We start from the raw sequence: 19,480 nt of genomic DNA on the forward strand, positions 1-19,480 counted from the left end.
TTAGCCGAAAACTATTAGTACTGTGCAGGTTTTTCTTGTAGAAGAAGAGAGAAGGAGCCGTACAGCTGCCATAGAATGACTTAATATGTGAAAGGCACTTAATATTGTCTGTTTTGGCTTAGACTTCTTATCCAGAAAACAAGAGGGTAACTTTAATCATCACAAATTAAGCACCCAGCCCCCCACCAGACAGTAATTTCCATTTGTTATGTCGAGCATTAGAAAAGTAATTCAAAGGACAGATAACTAATTATCGCACAGAAAAATAGCTACGCAGATGACAGGAAAGGCCCAAGGGGGGTCGGAAGGAGACCAAAGTTAAACAACCAACACAGGAGACAAGCTGTGTCTTCACTAATGCACTCGCACATACAGGATGCAGTCATTTTATTTCTGCTACTAATCTCACACCAGGTGGTTTATCGTACAGAGAGAGAGAGAGAAACGAGCCACGAGGCGAAGACAGGTGTTCAACATCTGTGCGCCTGTACCTTCGAGGTGCAGGGTGGGGGCTGTGCAGCTTCAATTATCATACACCCTCATCCTCTTGCAATATATACACCACTCAGTCTCTCCTCTTGTCCCAGGCCTGCTCCTACAGTCTCCCCTACGGGGGCCTCTGGCCTGCTCGCCCCGCGGGGAGCACTGCTGAGATTACATAATGAGTTTTTTTTAAATTTAAACCCCTGACACACTTTTCTTGTCTGATCACAGACTGGGGTCTACTGTCCTGCTTCAGAGGCCAGCGTTACCCTCTCTTCTGCCCCAGCCTCAAATCCTCATCCAAACAGAAACAGCCAACTGGAGGGCGCCATCTGGCTCACCACAGCCTTAAATAGAGCATGTACATTAAATATATAAATAGAGCCTTTATATACAATAAATGTATAAAAAGAGCATATACATTAAATATATAAATAGGCCATATGCATTAAATATATAAATAGGCCATATGCATTAAATATATAAATAGACCATATGCATTAAATATATAAATGGAGCCGGTACAGCATGCATATATTGCAGACTATTGCAGTCAGTCTAGTTTGCCATTTTATTTATTGCATCTTTTATGCTGACCAATGCTGAAGAGCTCTTAAAGGTTTTTCATTGTTCTATCTATCTATCCATCTATCCATCCATCCATCCATCTATCTATCTATCTATCTATCTATCTACCTACCTATCCATCTATCTATCTATCTAAATTGAATGTATACAGAGCATGGATGCATTAGAGCTTTGTTCAGCTCATTATTTTGTTTTAACTACTCAACTGATTTGTGACTAGATTTCTTTCTGTTGGATGTGGAACTAGCCAAAGATGTTGGTTAATATGTTAAGCATACCAATTTTATAAAATATATCAGAGTTGTATTACAGCTATATCTGAATAATAATATAATCTGAGTTTAAGGTTTTCAAATGTTTTCAAGTATTCTGGTTTCATTTCTCTTTTTAATTAAATAAAATAACAATTGATTTACAGTGTATCACTGCATCAGTTAACAATTTGTACATACAGTAGTTTTTACTTTTAAAGCATGATTATTCTGAATTAGTTTCTTCTCTAATTCAATAACCATACAATGGAAAGCATAACCTTTACTGCATATTCTGTGACCATTTTGCTGCCAAATATATGGCATCCATGTGTATGAACTGACAAGTTTCAAAGCACTAAACTTAGTGATAAACAAACACCAACTCCGCTGTTGGTGTTGGATGTAATGCTCACATAGATATTTGTCTTTATGCCTGTGTCTTACAGACTGCTGTGGAATACCACTTTGTTTTTAAAAGGTGGAACACTATTGTGTCATCTGAGGGGAGACATCAGTCTGACATCTCTGTGTGCGCACACTCACACCTGCTGCAGCTTCCTGCAGGAACAAGGTGCAGAGGCAGGCAACAGGTTCTTTTATGCTCAGCAAAGGTTGTTTTCCCTGACATGTTGATGGTTAGTTAAACTGGGTGGTGGCTGCTTTTAGGAAGCAGGATCAGAAACATCCTCTTCCATATCTGCTCTGTATAACCACTAGCTTGGGTCAACTATCTGGCAAATGAAACTACTGATCTAATGTGCACCAATAACAATAAACCCCCTCGGGGCTCATTACAACAGCTGTGGGTTTAATACAGCCGATTTTATTTTTCTTTCGAAGCAGTCTTTCATTTTATTGACAGGAGTCAGTGAGATGCCAATTACATCATGAAAGATTATGTTTTCCACTCTGAAAGTGGCTGTTACAAAAGTGCTTCATCTCCTAAAGAGCTAATTGCAGCCTAGGTGGGAACTCTCTGTAAAGCTGCCATTATTACAGGGCAGGGGACATCATTGTTGTGTTACACACTTCCTGTGTTTCCAGGGCACACTCACTGCACGTGGGAATATTTTAGGACCCTAATAAAGTCTGCAGCTCAGGGAGATGAGCCTGCACACTCCCTGAAAGCTATGTACCAGGCATATACCCTCATAGCATGGCTTTCAAATGTTCATTGATTAAAAATGCACATCAAAGTCCTACATGAAAGGCATATGCCCGCACAACCATTTTGTTTTTGTTTTACTTTTTCAGCATCCCTCTATGCCAGTCTGGCCCAGCACGCCGGGGTACAAAGAACAGCATTGTGGGGGTTACACAGCAGCTGCACTGGACAGTGGCTGACTTCACTGGCAATAGCCAACACCCCAACAAAGGCCACTGTGAATCCCCGTCCACATGAGTGAATAAATAAACCGCTCTCATGCATCTTTCAACTAGAAGCATCCGCAAAAGCGCTTTTATCACAACAATCAAACTATGAGTGTTACTCATTATATGGGTGGTGCACATACAGTTTGTAAAATAAGTTTATATTTTACTTTTCCATTCTCGTGACATTGTTACAGCTCAGAAAAGTTGATTTCCAGTTTCTCAGTATATCACATACATATGATAAGATCCAAAAATGCTTAACAAGCACATTGAACTTAGCTGAGATTCAGTGCCAACAAATGCTCGGCAATAAACATCACAATTTTGTTAAGCTGTTTATTCAAATGGCATTTTGTTTTCATTGGACAATGTCCAGTAGAGAGCAAAAGGAAACACGGGGATACTGTTGAGACAGAGTTTGGAACTGAATTGATTCCCCCTAAAACCTCCACCAGGATGCCAGCAAAAGCTGGGCACTGTAGTTTTTAGCAAAACATTACTCAAACAGGAGTAAAAAAAAAATTGTCTAATTTAAACTGGAGATTTGGTGCAGGAGTAACTCTTTATTGCAGTAGCACATCAGTATTTGGGACAAACTGAAAATAAACTACAGTTCCCATAAGAAATGTTCTAATACCAGCATCAGAAATTCCTCCGAAACTGCCGGAAATGCTTGGTAGGGCATTGGTGAGTATGCAAATCTATGTAATGGTCTGATACAACATCTTTAAAGAAATCACTTCTTCTTCACCACTGCAAATCAGCAGTTGTGCTGTACTGTCACTAGCGAGTGCTGTTTTTACAGCGGCGAAGAATGCATAGCGTTAGCCAGAGCTAGCTAAAACATCAGCAATTAAAGACTTAAGTTTTGAGGGGTTACAACAATTGCAACATCACACAAATTGTTGTTTATTTCTACATTTATTTATTTGTGTTCTTTTTCAGTTATGACTGTCAAATTAGATAATAAAAGAAGTTCTATACTATTCATTCATTACATGTATTTGTTTTTCACAGGGTTTAACCTGAGCCAGGTCGTACAACAACGATAGCAATCATCATTTCCATACAGGGTTAGCTTACAGCTGTTTAAATATATAATTCCAGGTATGGTATAAGAACATCTCAAGTTACCATTTTTATCATAATTAAGGTAAAACCATAGAGGTTTTTGGACAAGCATAGAGGTTTGTGGATAAGTTTAATGTAAATGTTTAATGTAATGTAATGTAAAAGAGGAATAAGCTTTATCAGGTTTAGGCTACTCAGGCGATAGTTGTTTGATTCACAAGATTTATTTACAGAAAATAACAGATTATCTAAAACCATAAATTTAAGTGATGCACAACTCTCAAATTTTAACTCACAGTTCCAATTAAAACCCCCTTACAGAATATTTAACCTCTTGCACTGACGTCTGCACTCGGGTCATATACTCTCAAGTCCTAGATAACAGTGTTTACTCCAAACTTTGTAATTAACTTGGTATCATTCCTCAGTAACAATCTCACCAATCTTATCTTCTACAAAAACAAGTAATTCTAGGAAGGCTAAGATAAAATGGGTATTTTTTTGTCTCTCTGACTCACTTCTTGGGTTTTGTGTGTTGACCCTGTATGAAGTCGGGGCCCTCCAGAGCACAGGTCTCATAACTTTTGTTTTTTTTAAGCATATGGCACAAGCTAGAGGGAGTCGCGTGACGCAGGGGATAGAGGCACGTTGTTTCCGTTCCAGATACAGACACGGAAGGAGGCCATCCCGCAGATGAGAAGAGGGGAAAGAGCAGGTTGTGAAAAACAGCAGGTTTCTCCATTGCTCTGGGGCGAGTCTCTAATGGCTTCCAGACCTGCACTCATACAGTCTCTATGTCTAGACTGCAGCTATAGCACTCTACCCTGGCCTCTCACACACACACACACACACACACACACACACACACACACACACACACACACACACACACACACACACACACACACACACACACACACACACACACACACACACACACACACACACACACACACACACACACACACACACACACACACAAACACTACAGGTGTTTCAGTCTACGAGGCCGACCAAACACACACTGCTGCTTTATTCACTTCCGAGGGATTCAGCCTGAAAGCATCTTAACTCTAATGAGGAGTTTAAAACTGCGACAGCTGTCTTCTTGGTTTTATTTTCAGTTCTACTTTCGGATTGGTTTTGTCTCGCGACTGCATCCTCAGTGTCTCTGAATGCACAAGGAAATCACATCTATCAAAGAAAGACAAACTTTGTAAATCTCCTAATTGGGCATGACAGCACAGTTCGAAGCCAAATGACCCCTCTCGCTCGCAGATAAAACATCCCGTTGTTGTCTCCGGCACGGCTGTGGTTAGCCAAATAAATCTAATAGCCCATCAGTCTCAGTCTGTTAGTCGAAGACTGCTTTCAGAAACTGTTTGCAGGGATCAAACGCTACGCTAACTTATTAGCATACCCTTGAGATTGCTAAAAAAAAGTGAAACCACAGTAGGTTTCTGATCCCTGAGGCAGTTTCGAAGATCTGCACCTGTTGAATATTGTTCAAGTCAAATCAATCTATATACGTCACACATTGATATATAGAGTATCTTCTGCAGATTAACAGAAGCTGTTACTAACTATAGTTTGCATTTATTGTGATGAATATAATCAAAGGCTGTTCAGGATGTTTAAATTTATACACATTTTCAAAATAGTTTCATATCCTAACCTGCCTTTAACACTTCCTGTATAATATCACAAGAGAGAAGCAGCAAGTGCTTGTGTTCCTCTGAATTCACGGACTCGATTGTAAAAAAACAATCCAAAACATGAAGTGAAAAAAACACACCCTTCTAGGGATGCTTTACATTAGAGCCTGACAGATTTCTGGGGGGTTGATACCGATTATATTATATTATATATATTTATATATAATATAATATATTATATGATAGATATTGATATTTTACAGTTTAACCATCAATTTTTATTATAAATGACTTTATAGATATATATATATTATTATATGTAATATATAGGCAATGGTCCGCCGCTCTATCTACTCATTACACTTGATATTTTAATACTTCACTTATTTTTCATATCGTTATTTTATTCTTTGTTATTGTAACGTTGGGGCTAGATGTGGCTCTTCAATTTTCTTTGGTATTAAAAGTCTTATCTGAAAACACAAATAAAAACAAATATAATAATAGATTTTTTTAGTTAACAGGTAAACGTAAATGCATATCTTTTCTGCATTGTTTGTTCTGTATAATAAAAGTTTACATATGGGCATTTATCAGCCAAAGGATATATATCGGTCTGGCTCTACTATCAGATTATATGATGCACATATCCAGACATTTAAATCCACATAAACTGACAAGCCTTTCTCTCCAGGCTTCACTTATCTACCCTGAATGGAGGCCAAACGTTATTCTGTTGTGGAGACAGATGTAGCAGAATCGTACAAACAGTCAGCATCTGGATACAATACACTGGAGCGTTTCAACTCGGAGAGACTTACAGACATCAGGCTCCTCGTCAGAGCCGTCTGGGCAGTCTTTCTCCCGATCGCAGCGCCATCCCTTCGAGATGCACGTCACCCCGTCTTTACACACAAATTGCTTTGGGCTGCAGGTCTTTGGGGCTGAAAAGAGACAAAGACAAAATTTAATTAATGAAAAGATTTCTGGAAAAAGAAAACAGCCCCTTTTGTGTTAGAGATCTTTAGTCCTGAGGTCTCATTAGTAAGCAGGGTCTGTTGTGTTCTGAGTCAATAGTGTCCCTCAATGGCCCTAATTACGTTCTGGAAAGTGGCTACAAGATGGAGAGGAAAGAGATGGATACACAAAAACGAAAACACACACACACACTCATGCAGGGCTGGAAAGGCTTGGCATAAACTTTCTGCACCTAAATATCCAGGTCAGTGTTCCCAGGCCATTTTGCAGTGATGCAATACATCTGGAAGATATAGAAGACCATCTTGTTTAGTGAGCTGCCCCCCTATCGTTCACTTTCCCTTCAATCTAACCTTCCAGAGAGGGAAAAAAAACTGCTCACTCCATCCACAGCCAAATGAGTATTCAAACCCACAAACTCAAGTCCCCTCAGACCCGCACATAAACACACACAAGCAACAAGGCTGAGTCATTCAGGGGAGGCTCTCTGTGAGCACAGTTGGACACAACAACTTACTGCTGAGTGGTGACTAGTTTTACATAACATTTTTCATCAGGAGGAAAAATAATGATGAAAAATGTATAATCTTGGTATGTTCAGAATTTACTTGAGTAGTTTATTGTCCACTTGGTACTTAAGGTTTTACAAAGTCAAGTGGAAATCCCCAAATCCTATTCAGCAGGTATAGAAAAGTAAAGAAAAGTAAGTATGAGTGATAATTAGACATAGACGACACTGTCACTGTTCACAATGTCCTGGTTTCATAAACAATCACTTGGCATTCAATGATATTACATGTTAATCAATACAGAGTAAATTACTGAGGCTTTTTATTCATCATCAGCTGAAGAAGTAATAGCACCATTACATAGGATAGTACTTTCCAGGAGTTTGTGATTATTAATTGTATTTCTTGCGGTTTAACTCAAAGTCAGACTAAGGTTGGGAGGAAGTGTTTTCTGTTCAACTGGGCTCAGTGGCGGATCTCAGATTTTTCTTAATCGGGGGCCATAAAGGTCCCATAATTTACACAAAATGGCCAAATATATGTTCAACATTCATTCACAATTCCTGACTAAGGTTCACATCCAAGTCATTCCTTCAGCTTTGAGTCATACATCATTGGACAGTTGTTCCATATTCCATTGTGTACTTCAAAAAAGCTAAGAAAATAAAAATTATTAACAAATTGTCATATGTATTGTTAGTTTTGTTAGTAAGGGACTATTTTTTTCTAATTGACAGGACAGGGGCACTTCAGGGGCCAGATTTCACCTGGGACCAGTGCCCCCCGGCCCTGCCTCTTTATCCGCCCCTAACTGGGCTACTTAAAATCGAATTTGGACAACTATACTTACTAACTAACGAGCTCGAATCGGTTTTACCAACCCAATTTGAGCAACTCGAGATTTTCACTGCATGAGGTGAAAGGGAAAGGTGCATGCAGATGTTTGTAGTCCTGTTAATCAACCTGATCAATTGTTACAGTGAGTTTTTACAGTACTCGTGACTGGAATGACGAGTCTCACACAGCCAAACCTCCACAGTACTGTGTCATTTTCAGCTAACTCGGAGGTTGCCCTTTTCCGTAGCGAAGGACATATTGAAAATGGTAAGAGGCTGGAAGTTACGAGGGAGAAGAATGCCGTCTGAAATACGAGTCCAATGGCAGCTTAAACCCACAGTCTACCTCCAGTGAGCCTAAAATGCAGTGTAACATGTTGCTCTGTATTTTTACGGCCCAACACAGATTATTACAAAAGCACTTTAGCTCTCAGGCAAGTTATAGAAAAATGGCATCTGGTTAAATAGGGAGGTTAATACAATTGACCTGAACATGAATGTGGACATTACAGTGAAAACCCCAAACTATAACTGGAATTTATAATAAAAGGTATTGTTAATTGTCTGAATATAATATATTAAAGTTATGTTTTTATATCAACTGAGTTCATGTTCTCTCTTTGCCTCACTTTTCTTTTACACAAAATGTCTTTCTATACAAACTCCACTTCCATCACTGTTATTACATTAAATATCAGTGGTTATTGGCAAAAGCTTCACCTCCCTGAATCATTCCACTGACCTCGGCCTTCTGACACATCTGATCATTTCCATTTTTAATGTTATTTTACAAAGTGCCACACGTAGACTGTGTCAAAACCTCTTGTGTACAGTTAGTTTTTTACGGTCAGAATACAAGGCCCCGATTGGAGATTAAGATGTTATTGTAACCTCTAGACCAAGTGGGCATATAACAGGAGGAAGCAATGGGACAGAACAGGGCTGGATGATGGGATGAAGCAGGATAAACAGGATGAGTGTATTTACATTTGAAGCTGGCCTGCAACTCCAGTGGTGAAGGGAATCTTGAAATGGAGCTCAACCTAAATACCATGAATTCAAGCTGACATATTGCTGTGCACTTTCACACATTCTCCACTTATCCTCCTGCAATCGGTGTGTGTGTGTGTGTATACTGTGTGTGTATACTGTGTGTGTGCATAGGGGCATCGTTTTCGCAGGAGTTACAAGCTTTTGAATTATTCATGAAGTGGAACCCGGTTTGTGTTAGAGCGTTTCCTCTTTGCTCTTCATCATTCGTCTTTGGTGCGTGCTCGCATTTATTTGTTTGTTTGTTTGGAGGTATAAACACCAGCCGCAGTCGGCCGCGAGTCTTGGCGCATCTGTCTGTTGTCTCTCGGTTGTTCAGATGCTGACGTGCTCTGACTCAACATGCTGTTAACTCTTCCTCCAATAATGGCTGTGGGAGGAGTGCACATCTGCCTCAGACTCAACTGCAAGATGCTCCTGACAGGAACATATCACATATCAGGGAGCAGGAAGAAGGAGGTCAGGAGGTTAGTGAGCATGCAACAGTAAGGGCTACTGTACCAGCACCACGTCAGCCAGCTAGTAGAGGGAAGCAGAGGGAGTGGAGACAAAGACTGTGCTCAAACCTGTCATTAGAGTCAGTCTCATGTCATCCAATCACAACAAGACTTGTATATATACTGTAAAAAGTATACAGCAGTAAAGAGCATGAATGCATTTATGTTTAACTTTGTGAATACTGTTTTATATTATAGGCATCTCCTTTTGGTCCCTTTTGCACGACCTGTACACCATTTTCCATTGTTTTTTGTCCTTTGTCTGATTTCTACATGGCAAATGAATAAAACTGAATTACAGGACGCACAAACCACAGTGGTGGTCAGGGAGGCAAGTTACAGAGTATGGGTGCATCTCAGCTCCCTTAATTGCCTCCACATTTCTCTGACTTACATCCTTCCCTCACATCTTTTTGTCTGGAGACATGAGCAGAGACATGAGGAAAAGAAGCGAGGAAGGAGGAATGGAGGAAACCCATTTGGAAAGAAATGAGAAACATCCTTCGTTCCTCATTGTCCGGTGGTGACGGCACTACCCCTGGATCACCCTTGAGTCTATTTGCACACATGGACTGTCCAATCAATAAGTTTCTTCTCTGTTGTCGACACCTGCATAACAAAACTGTGTTCTAGAAAGTTTGTTAGTGGACTTTGCAGTTCAGACACAAAATCTATGGTTTTAGAAATGACTTATTCATATTCCGTTGCATGATTTTACAATCCTCCACCAGAGACTGCCCTGTTCTAACTGACATTAATGTAATACTAAAGGTTAAATGAGTGAATGGCAGATCCTGTTTTTAAAAATGATAAAAGACAATAGTGGTTTATGGTAACCAACAATTTACTCAGATTCAATCATTTTAACTAGATCTGAAATATATACAATATCCAAAACTTAAGAGTATTGAATAAAAACATTTTCTCACTTATTTTGCTCTTTAGGCAAACCTAATGTAGCAGCACAACTACTTTTTGGTCAAAGATCTTGAACAGATAAACTTGCCTATAAGAGGTTAGCTTATCACTTTGTTTTGAAATATTGCAGGTGGTTTATTTATCTGGTTTAAAACACAATATCCAGGTTTTTAAAAAGGTCCACGATAACTGCTTGAGCAAAACGTACTTTTGGCTGTGGAGGTCTTTTGTTCTGCTGCAAAGTGCTACTGGTCTCTTACGTAATTGTCTTTTGTTTGTAAAGGAAACGATACAGTGAGAAAGAGGTTGAAAGAAAGAAAGAAAAGGGGGTAAACAGATGGATACGGCACAGGATGACATAACAGAGTAGGAACTAGATGACCTGGAGCAATGAGAACAAATGGAGAGCTGTGTGCGTACGTCAACTCAAAAGGTGGGGCCGGGCCCTCACAGCTGGGTGGAGGCCTGAGGATCTGAGAGCAAACTGAGCTGGGCTGGGACACTGTGATGGGATGGAGGAATGTCGCACATGCTATCAATGAGCTGCCTGTGTGTTTACCCAAGTGGAGGCTGCATGAAAACGCTTTGGGTCATCGCCATTTGTGCCCCGTTGCAAATCCACTGCCCCTCTAGTCCTAGCTCCTGGATGAGCTCAGTCTGGTTGGGAGGACGAGTCGTCTCCTAAGGCAAACACACGCCTCGTCCCCAGCCACAGCCCCATTTCCTCCAACACCCACACCAGGGCTATAAATAAGTTGGACGTCTGCCCTCAAAGATCAACCAGGGCACTACAAAGCTGCAGCAGACACTGAGACTACCGCCACATCACACACCACTCAACAGCAGTGGAGCTGAAGGTGGACTAAAAGTACTGTCAACAGTGGTGCTGAGAGGAGGCCTGTGCAGTATGGAAACCAGTGCAGTATGGAAACCAGTCGGCAAAGCCGTCTGCATAAGGTATCGCACAGAGAGACGTACAGTCTGTGCCTGTTAGGTCTCCTAATCTGTAACTTACAAACTGCCCAGACATAACAAAAGATGCCCATCAGAGACTAGAACTTCCCTTTAGTGATCATATCTGCAAACCATCAGTCAGCCCCGGTATAACAAGACTAAATGTCAACAATCATGCTAGCAGCTGGCACTTTGATGCAATGATGCTTTGAGCTAAAAGCTACTATCAGCATGCTAACATGCTAAAAGGGATTATGCTATCATAGACTGAACATAGAGATGGACGACAAGACAGCTCCTCAAAAGTGAAGCCAAAGCGTGGCCGAAACGATGGCAGCTTTCATATCTGGATTATTTTGGGATGAATATTTAGACAGTGGGTTGAAGTGGAGACGCATCTTTATAGACAGTCTATGATGCTAACTGGTGTTCACCATGTTCACCATCTTAGTTTAGCATGCTAGTATGTTAGCTGGAGCTAATAAAAAACACAAAAGAAAGTTATGGTTTCAGAAAATAAAGTGGATGACAAACCAAAGTATCCCTGTGATGTTGGTGATCTATGAAAAGTCAGAGGGTCACAAATGGTATTACAGTTCATCCTGACGGGGGATAAATGTTTCAGTCTGGACCAAAGTGGTGGACAAATCAACAAACAGACAGACTTTACCTTCTCTTGGTCCAGGTTTTCTAAGCTAGCTGAGCAAAGAAGTCCAGCTGAGTGTGTTTACGCAGAACACATATTACGTGGATATTACATTATTTTCTTTTCCAGTGAGATTTTCCCTTAAATATACTAAACTTAAGTCACTCATAGGCACACCTTGCATGTATCAGCATGACTATTAGAGACCAAGAAGTACGGAGGAGGAGAAATACAACAATAAACATAGTCATACAAATGTATTTTGTGTATGCACACATGAAAGGAGCTTCTTTCCTCTACTACACACAGACCGAGAAAACTTCCTCCGGCTACGTCCGCTCTGATCTGAGGAGGTGCATCCTCTCCAGCTTCTGCAGCATTGTAACCGCTGCTGATTCATCCAGAGCTATTGAGACAAAGTTGGCAGGCCCACACAACAGCAACAGGTGGGTGTGTTGGCTGAAGTAAGTGCACAGTGAATTATGCAAAATGCTCAGAGAGACTATTGCAATGTCTGCTGGGGAAACAAAAGAAACATCGTGTTTAGTCTACTGAAGATTGCATGTACTCGCACTCATAAAACACACCATCAGTTTCTCAAGGGGAGACGATGGTCCTGCTATCACACATGTGCTTCGCTGCTGGAAGTGACAACGGTTCATTATGTTTTCAAATTTTCCGAAGAGGGAGGTTTATATGAGGACAAGATAAAATTGTATAGAATTAAACTTGACATTGACACAAACCTTGATACACACTATCTTAACTGAGAGCCACAGACAGGGATACTAATGAAACACAACCAGTTCAACTGACTCGACTAGCAGAACATCAATGATAAACACGTCAAGGCGTTTATGAAAAATCTAAAGCGAGAAATACATTTTTATATTAGGAATATTTTCCTATCATCAGCCTCTTAGATTTAGACGACACGAGACCGAGCAAGTAATGAGACATCAAATAGCCACAAAAGCTAAAAGGGAAATGGGAAGACATATTAGCAAGACAGGGCAGTAAAGAAGAAAGAGAGAGGGGCAGGGGTCAATTCTCCTGACCTCTACACTTAAATTGGGGGGGGGGGGCTAAAAATGAGGAGAGAGTCTTCATCGGCTGGGCTGGCTGTGGTCTGCCACCTCCTCATCCTCCTCCACAGCAGGATTTTGTAATGGAAGAGAGTGAGAGGAGAGAAGAAGGAGGGGGAGGGGGAGTTTTCCAATTTGTCATATTAAAAAAAACTGAGAAAAAACATCCCCAGCTGTGCCTCTTTTAAATAAATCTTTCTGGCAGAGTTTGAAGGAGCTGTTGAAATGTATCCACCAGTGAATGAGAGGTGATATAAGAAAACAAAGATTCAAACAGAATCTTGACATATTCACAGAGACATGACAAAACATATTCATGTTTTCATCATACTTGTCTACAGTGAATGAAGGTCAGAGGGTGTTTCTGTCCCTACAGGCGCTCCAGGGTTCACCTTTCTGGACAAATGCGTGAGTCAGTCTTATTTTTAGGAGACATTTTGTCAGTTTCTAAGAAAGCGTCTGCATTTGTAAGTCTGCATAAGTGGGTGTTATGCATAAACTAAATTAACATGAGGAATGTGCTCATGTCTAGAGATTGCTGCCAAGTAAAATGAAACTCCTTCATGCAGGACAACACAGTCTCGCCTGCGCTTGTTTGGATTTCACAGGTCACACTCCACACGAGGCTCTGCGGTATTGAGAGGGAGAACCTCCAAAGCAGGGCAGAGTAATCAGATGTGAACTTAATTAAGAGCTATTTGGATGTCTGGCTGAGATCTCACCAGGTCTCAACCCCGGAGTGGTAATCAACCATGACTGCTATTTGTACAAGACTCAGTGTTGTAGAGCTCGGAGAGGGGAGGCTATGACCTCCTTCACTTCCAAATAAAAAAATCAATCGAAATTCAGCCGCTGAGGGGGATGAAGCAAGAAAAAAAAACAAAGCAAGAAAAAAAAAAAAAACACAAGGTGTGATCCACTATTATTAAGTTAGTCAGTTTAGACAAATCCCTCTGCCACACCACCACCAGAGCGCACGCTGTACATAGCTGCACAGGGAGGAAAATGACAATTAAGCCTTCTTAGCATGCTGCTGAGGGAAACGTATTAAAGAAGATTATATGAAATTCTTCAGTGCCTTTTCATAAGACCAGTACAAGTTCCAAGTCTCAGTGTGACGCACGGGTTCAATGAAACCAGAATAGAATCGCTAGAATAGTTTTTCATGTTTACCAACCATGAGCTGAAGCAACCGTAGCACCTTTAACTGCAATTGGCGCCTAAAGATAAGACAAAATTATTGATTTTGTGATGTTGAACAAGACGTTTGATAAATGACGCCGTAAATCCAGATCACTGATTTTGTACATAATGTTTAGACTGTAACTCTGAATCTGACGTTTTCTGCCATTAAAGATATGTTGCACAACATTTTTCAAATAAGTCTCAGAGACAGTTCAGGGTACTTTCAGTTAAATTTGATGAATTGCCATTTAGGAAAATAGGCCTATTCACTTTCTGGTAGAAAGGAAGATGAGAGGATCAATACCATTGTCTGTTGAACATAAGGAAGGTTGAATACAGGCACAAAGACAAAGGGAAACAGCGAGCCTGGCTCTTTATTTCTACAGTTCACAAAACCTGCAAGCTTGCCAATTACCACCTTTTACCAATTTTATTTAATATGTACAAAAAATGTAGTGTGAAACCAAACAATTTTTTTGGGGGGTCGGATCCTCTCATCCGACTCTGCCAGACAGAAAAAAAGCACATACCCCCAAATCATCAGTTCAGCTAATTTAACATCCAGGTAAACATCCACACAATCTCTATTCTACAAATTATGACAAATAATGTTGATGACTAGTACATTTAGTTTTAGTGTGTGTAGGCTAATAATAGTGAAAGTTCTCTTCCCAGAACTACACAATACGCATTAAGCTGCCTACACACATTGTGGGGAATCCTCCACACTAAATGCCTGAAAATGATTCATACGGGTTATATGAATGTGATATCACCTGTAAATGTTTGTCAAGTACTGGCCCACAAACATCTCTCATTTGAGTTGTTTTTGCTCAGGCTGAAGGCAGAAATAGGGACTTTGGGTCCACTAAAGGCCATGCGAGGAGACTTTTGCTCCGGAGTGAAGGGAGAATGCCTGCTTGAGGGATTAGTGTTACAGCTAGGGCTTATGTTAAGGTTAGGGTTGGGTACTTTGTGTAAAGGATTATAAGTTTGCAAATAAATCTACACCAACGTCCTTGCATGAATAATGACCCTGGTTTCAAAGTCTGAAAACAGCCAAGATGAATTTGCGGGGACTAGGAGAGTGGAATTGTGAAGGTTATATACAGTACATACTGTACTTTATCAGGAAGTACTGCCGGGAAGAATGAGGTCTGTTTGTTTGCTTCAATTTTCTACAGGGAATTGATTCCAAATGAAACCACAATGGGTGCAAATCTCCTCCATAACACTTTTGTCCCTGAAAAAACTAAAAGGATGTCAGCTTAAAAAAAACTTGGATGTCAATGAATGTCTCTGCTGGGTGGACTGATGCTGAAAATAAACAATATTTTATATGATGGAGCAACAAAGATTGGAAACAATCTTAGAATTTAGACTAGCTAGAATTTGGACTCAACAATGTTTGCAACAGGCGAATGATGTTTGGGCTTAATCCAGTACATTACTCATCTGAATAGATTCATGGAAATGGATTCAATCATACGCAGCAACAATAGGTCACACGGCCTCCATTGTGCAACACGTAATAGCAACCTGACAAATGAGGGTCACAACTTGCTTTCTGCACAACAGTCCTTTCACGCTGACACAGTGTGACACAGAGTTTAAATCCTGTTTGTTGTCGGTGTGACGACCAGACCCTGACACTGCCTTGCTTCAGCCTGGCTTCAGCATGAAGGAGTGAACATGGATCCCTGTTACTTAAATCCAGAACAGAGTTAGGTTTATTATCTAAATTAAAGAAATGCAATAAAGTTGCACAACCTTTGAATATAGCAGTGCTGTGTAGAGATCTGAAGCTGCTAACTCGAGCCCTGTGTAAACGTGGCAGTGCAGGTTTATAATTATGACTATTGGGTTGGTATGAATGCTCAAACAGGCTGAATGAGAGCATATTGTCCTGTGTGTCATCCAGAGGGTTTGGCCCCGTTCAGACCTGGTATTAACATCAGTCTTAGGCGATCCTACTAACTAAAGTGTGGACACCCGACCCAAACCCATCTGGACCTGGCTGGGTTCGGACAAACTGCAATTCGGGTTCAGTCGTGCTGGCTGCACTATCTACTTCACTTTTATGCTCCACATGCATGCAACGGGGGGAAAACATCAGGCTCCGTCAAGTTTGGACAGAAAATTAACTCTAGTGTGAAGATTCATTAAAGATCTGACCACTTGGACCACATGAGGAGGCGATCTGGGACGCATGTGGCCCCATTCCTTAAGCAGTGTGAACACAGAAGCGACCGGGGGACCCGCTCCTCAGATGACATCCTCTGACCTGCTACAGTTTCATAAGGAACTGTAAATATCTTTACACTTCTCAGTGTTTCTCATACATTGATTTGTTTGTAGCCAACCCCACAATATCAACATTGACTGCCACATATTGATTTTCTTTTTAAACTATTTCAAATGAGTATCTTGTATGATATTAGAGCTGCACACAAAGCATTGATTTACTGGCCACCCACTGTCCCTGCTCTCTCTCTATCCCTCTCACAATGATCAGTGCGCGCGTGCGCACACACACACACACACACACACACACACACACACACACACACACACACACACACACACACACACACACACACACACACACACACACACACACACACACACACACACACACACACACACACACACACACACACACACACACACACACACGACCTGTATGCAAAGTCAGACTGGCTAATAACATCATTTGGCCTTAATGATAAGTAGTGGCGTACGTGTGTGTTCCCATAAAGAGCAGGGACGTGAGATTGGATCACAAGTGGTCACATGTGGAGACACATTCTAATGCCAGGTGTGAAGTGATGCACTTAGAGTTGTCCACTTGGGATGGGATCACAGAAGATGGATGTCAGTACCAGGTCTGAGCGAGGCACCATCCTCCTCCTCAGCTCTGATCCCCCGACCACCATGGCCAGTGCATGGTGAAGGACTGCTGTTCTAAGTAGCAGCTTCAACACTCGTGTAGTTTCATAAGAGACATAAAGTGCAGCTTACTTTCTCTTTCTCGCACACACCCTTACTCATACAAACACAAATTTATCAGCTGCATTATCTGGGGAGTACGATGTCTTAAATAGATAATTCCCAGACTGATAATAGTAGTTGCTGCTGTAAAAGTGAAATGCTGGCTGTTTCCTCTGTGAACGATATATCAAAGGAAATATACAGATTCACGATTCAAGTTTTATTCACATTTAGATAGATAGAGCTATGATAATAAAACCAAAGTAATGGATTTCTTCACACTTCCATATTTCTAACCAAAGCAGCTACTCTGGACAGATTTAAAGCTGCTATGACCTTTATTTTAATATTGACAATGGATCACGTGTCTTGTATGTGAAGAGGTCAATCAAACCGAGGAACCCACAGAGAACGATCACATGAGTCTGCAGCCTTACAATGACTTACAGCTCATTGTTTCACTTTCTGCCACACAAATTTACTGTTGTGGTTCATTCTCACCTCTCCGACAGGGATTTTTCTTAAAACTTTACATACACACTGTGCTAAATTCTTCAGGTGGCCATTAATATCACTCAAAATGAATACGAATGTCACTCTGCATCTGCTGAATGTGTAAATAGACAACTGTTAGTCAATTTACACTGCAGCTAATTTTCAATGTATAGCCCAATATAAGTAGTAGATAGTATATAGGCAATTTCATACCCAGATAACAATGCATCTCATGAAATAGCACATTTTCTGTCAAATCTGTGAAAGAAAAATCAATGAATAATTGACCCAATAAAAATTACCTATTTATTATCACATTTTGAAAAATATTTGACAAATAAAGAGATACTTCTATTAAATATTTTTTCTCCTTTTATGTTGAACAGAACCTCTGTGCAATTCTTCAATAAAGCATCATATATACAAAGCACATAGAAATATAGTTACAAATGGTAAAAATATATTGGCCTACAGTATGAAAATGGATGAAAATCTAAACAAAACATATACTGTAAAACTCTAACGGCAAAAGACGCTCCATCTGTCAGTTTCTCTGAATTACCCCTTTAGTACGAATACCCTGCCTGCATCTGTTCCATGTGGAGGAACAAAGTGTTGTTGACGAGACAACGACATAAACAACAGAGCATAATATGACCCAATAGATGTGTTTCTATCGTCACACATTGTAAATCACCTTTATGTGACTTTTAGTAAGAATTCAATCAATCGGGTGAGCTGTCTGCATCTTATCACCACTTTCCAAACACTGCTCACTCATCCATATCTTCAAACTCAACTGTCTGCTCTCTCTTACCCATCATTGCTCTCATTCCAAAGATTGTGCATGGCTCTGTTTTCAAAACATTTGTTACTAGGCACCACTGTGTAAAAAAAAAAAGGAGTGGAAATTGGCTTTCCCCCTCCATGAGTAATGTTAAACCTTTGGTCATCATGCAGGAAGGATTTCTGTCACTTTGACCCACGAAAATAAATAACAAGTTAATAAGACAGAATTTCCAGCCAAGGCAGCCTCCACCTCAGCATTTGGTCTAAGCTACAAATCAAAGACTCGTGGCAGAGAGGGCTTAGCATTTTTATATGCTTACCTTCAGACAGTGTTATAAGTTACTGGCTAATGTATTGTGAATATTTATGAGTGTGTTCATGATTCCCTCTGAAGGTTTCTGCTCATATTCTTTCTGAGGGCCTCCTGAGACTGTTCAATCCTCCCTCCCTTAAATAGCCCCATCTAGATAGCGTATCTCCATCAATGTGCCACAACACCAAAGTGGGTCAGGGGCTGTTCTGACAAGCTCGCTCACATAGACATAAGTGCACTTTGGCTAAAATAGATGTCAGCTTTTAAAAGACTTCTACCGTGTTTTCAGGCAATTATGAAAAAAGTCTCTTATCTCAGCATTGTTAATGTCTCTTGAAGATTCAAGATAGAGTGGAGAAGTGGAGTTAGGAAAAGTTTTTTCCTAACACAATTATTTGCCCTCTTCCTGAGAGTTAGACGAGAACACTGATACCACTCTCGTACCTGTCCATTCAATATGAAGCTGGTGGGCATGTTGATGACGTTTCTAACATGCAACTGATGTGAAACTGGAACAATGCAATTATTTCCAGATAAAAGAAGCAGCAGGTTGTGTTATAGGTTGTGACCTGCCTCTATCTGCCTCTCCTGTATGCTCTACCCAGGCAGAACCCCTGCCTGAATGTTCAAGACATTTCCTATTGTTGTACGTACATCTGACAATCTCCTGCTGTTTTCTTTATTTGTGAAAATACAAACTCCGGAAAATTTCTGGACCCAGTTTTCTGGACATTTTAAGGAGTTCATGTCTGAAAGTGTAGCAAATAACGGTATTGTACAAACAGAATATTTCTTTGAAGCTTAAAAGA

The 19,480-nt window shown here is 40.5% G+C and overlaps 1 protein-coding gene across 2 annotated transcripts in view; it reads right to left on the reverse strand.

Annotated features, from left to right (window-relative positions):
• LOC118104959 (low-density lipoprotein receptor-related protein 1) overlaps nt 1–19,480 on the reverse strand; it is a 100,853-nt gene that overhangs the window by 76,597 nt on the left and 4,776 nt on the right. For both annotated transcript variants that reach the window (XM_035152283.2, XM_035152282.2), the window contains exon 2: nt 6,247–6,369. In XM_035152283.2, the coding sequence (XP_035008174.1) occupies nt 6,247–6,369 (123 nt within the window). The remainder of the gene's footprint in view (nt 1–6,246; nt 6,370–19,480) is intronic.

This window comes from Hippoglossus stenolepis, chromosome 3, assembly GCF_022539355.2.
Source record: "Hippoglossus stenolepis isolate QCI-W04-F060 chromosome 3, HSTE1.2, whole genome shotgun sequence".
Taxonomy (NCBI): domain Eukaryota; kingdom Metazoa; phylum Chordata; class Actinopteri; order Pleuronectiformes; family Pleuronectidae; genus Hippoglossus; species Hippoglossus stenolepis.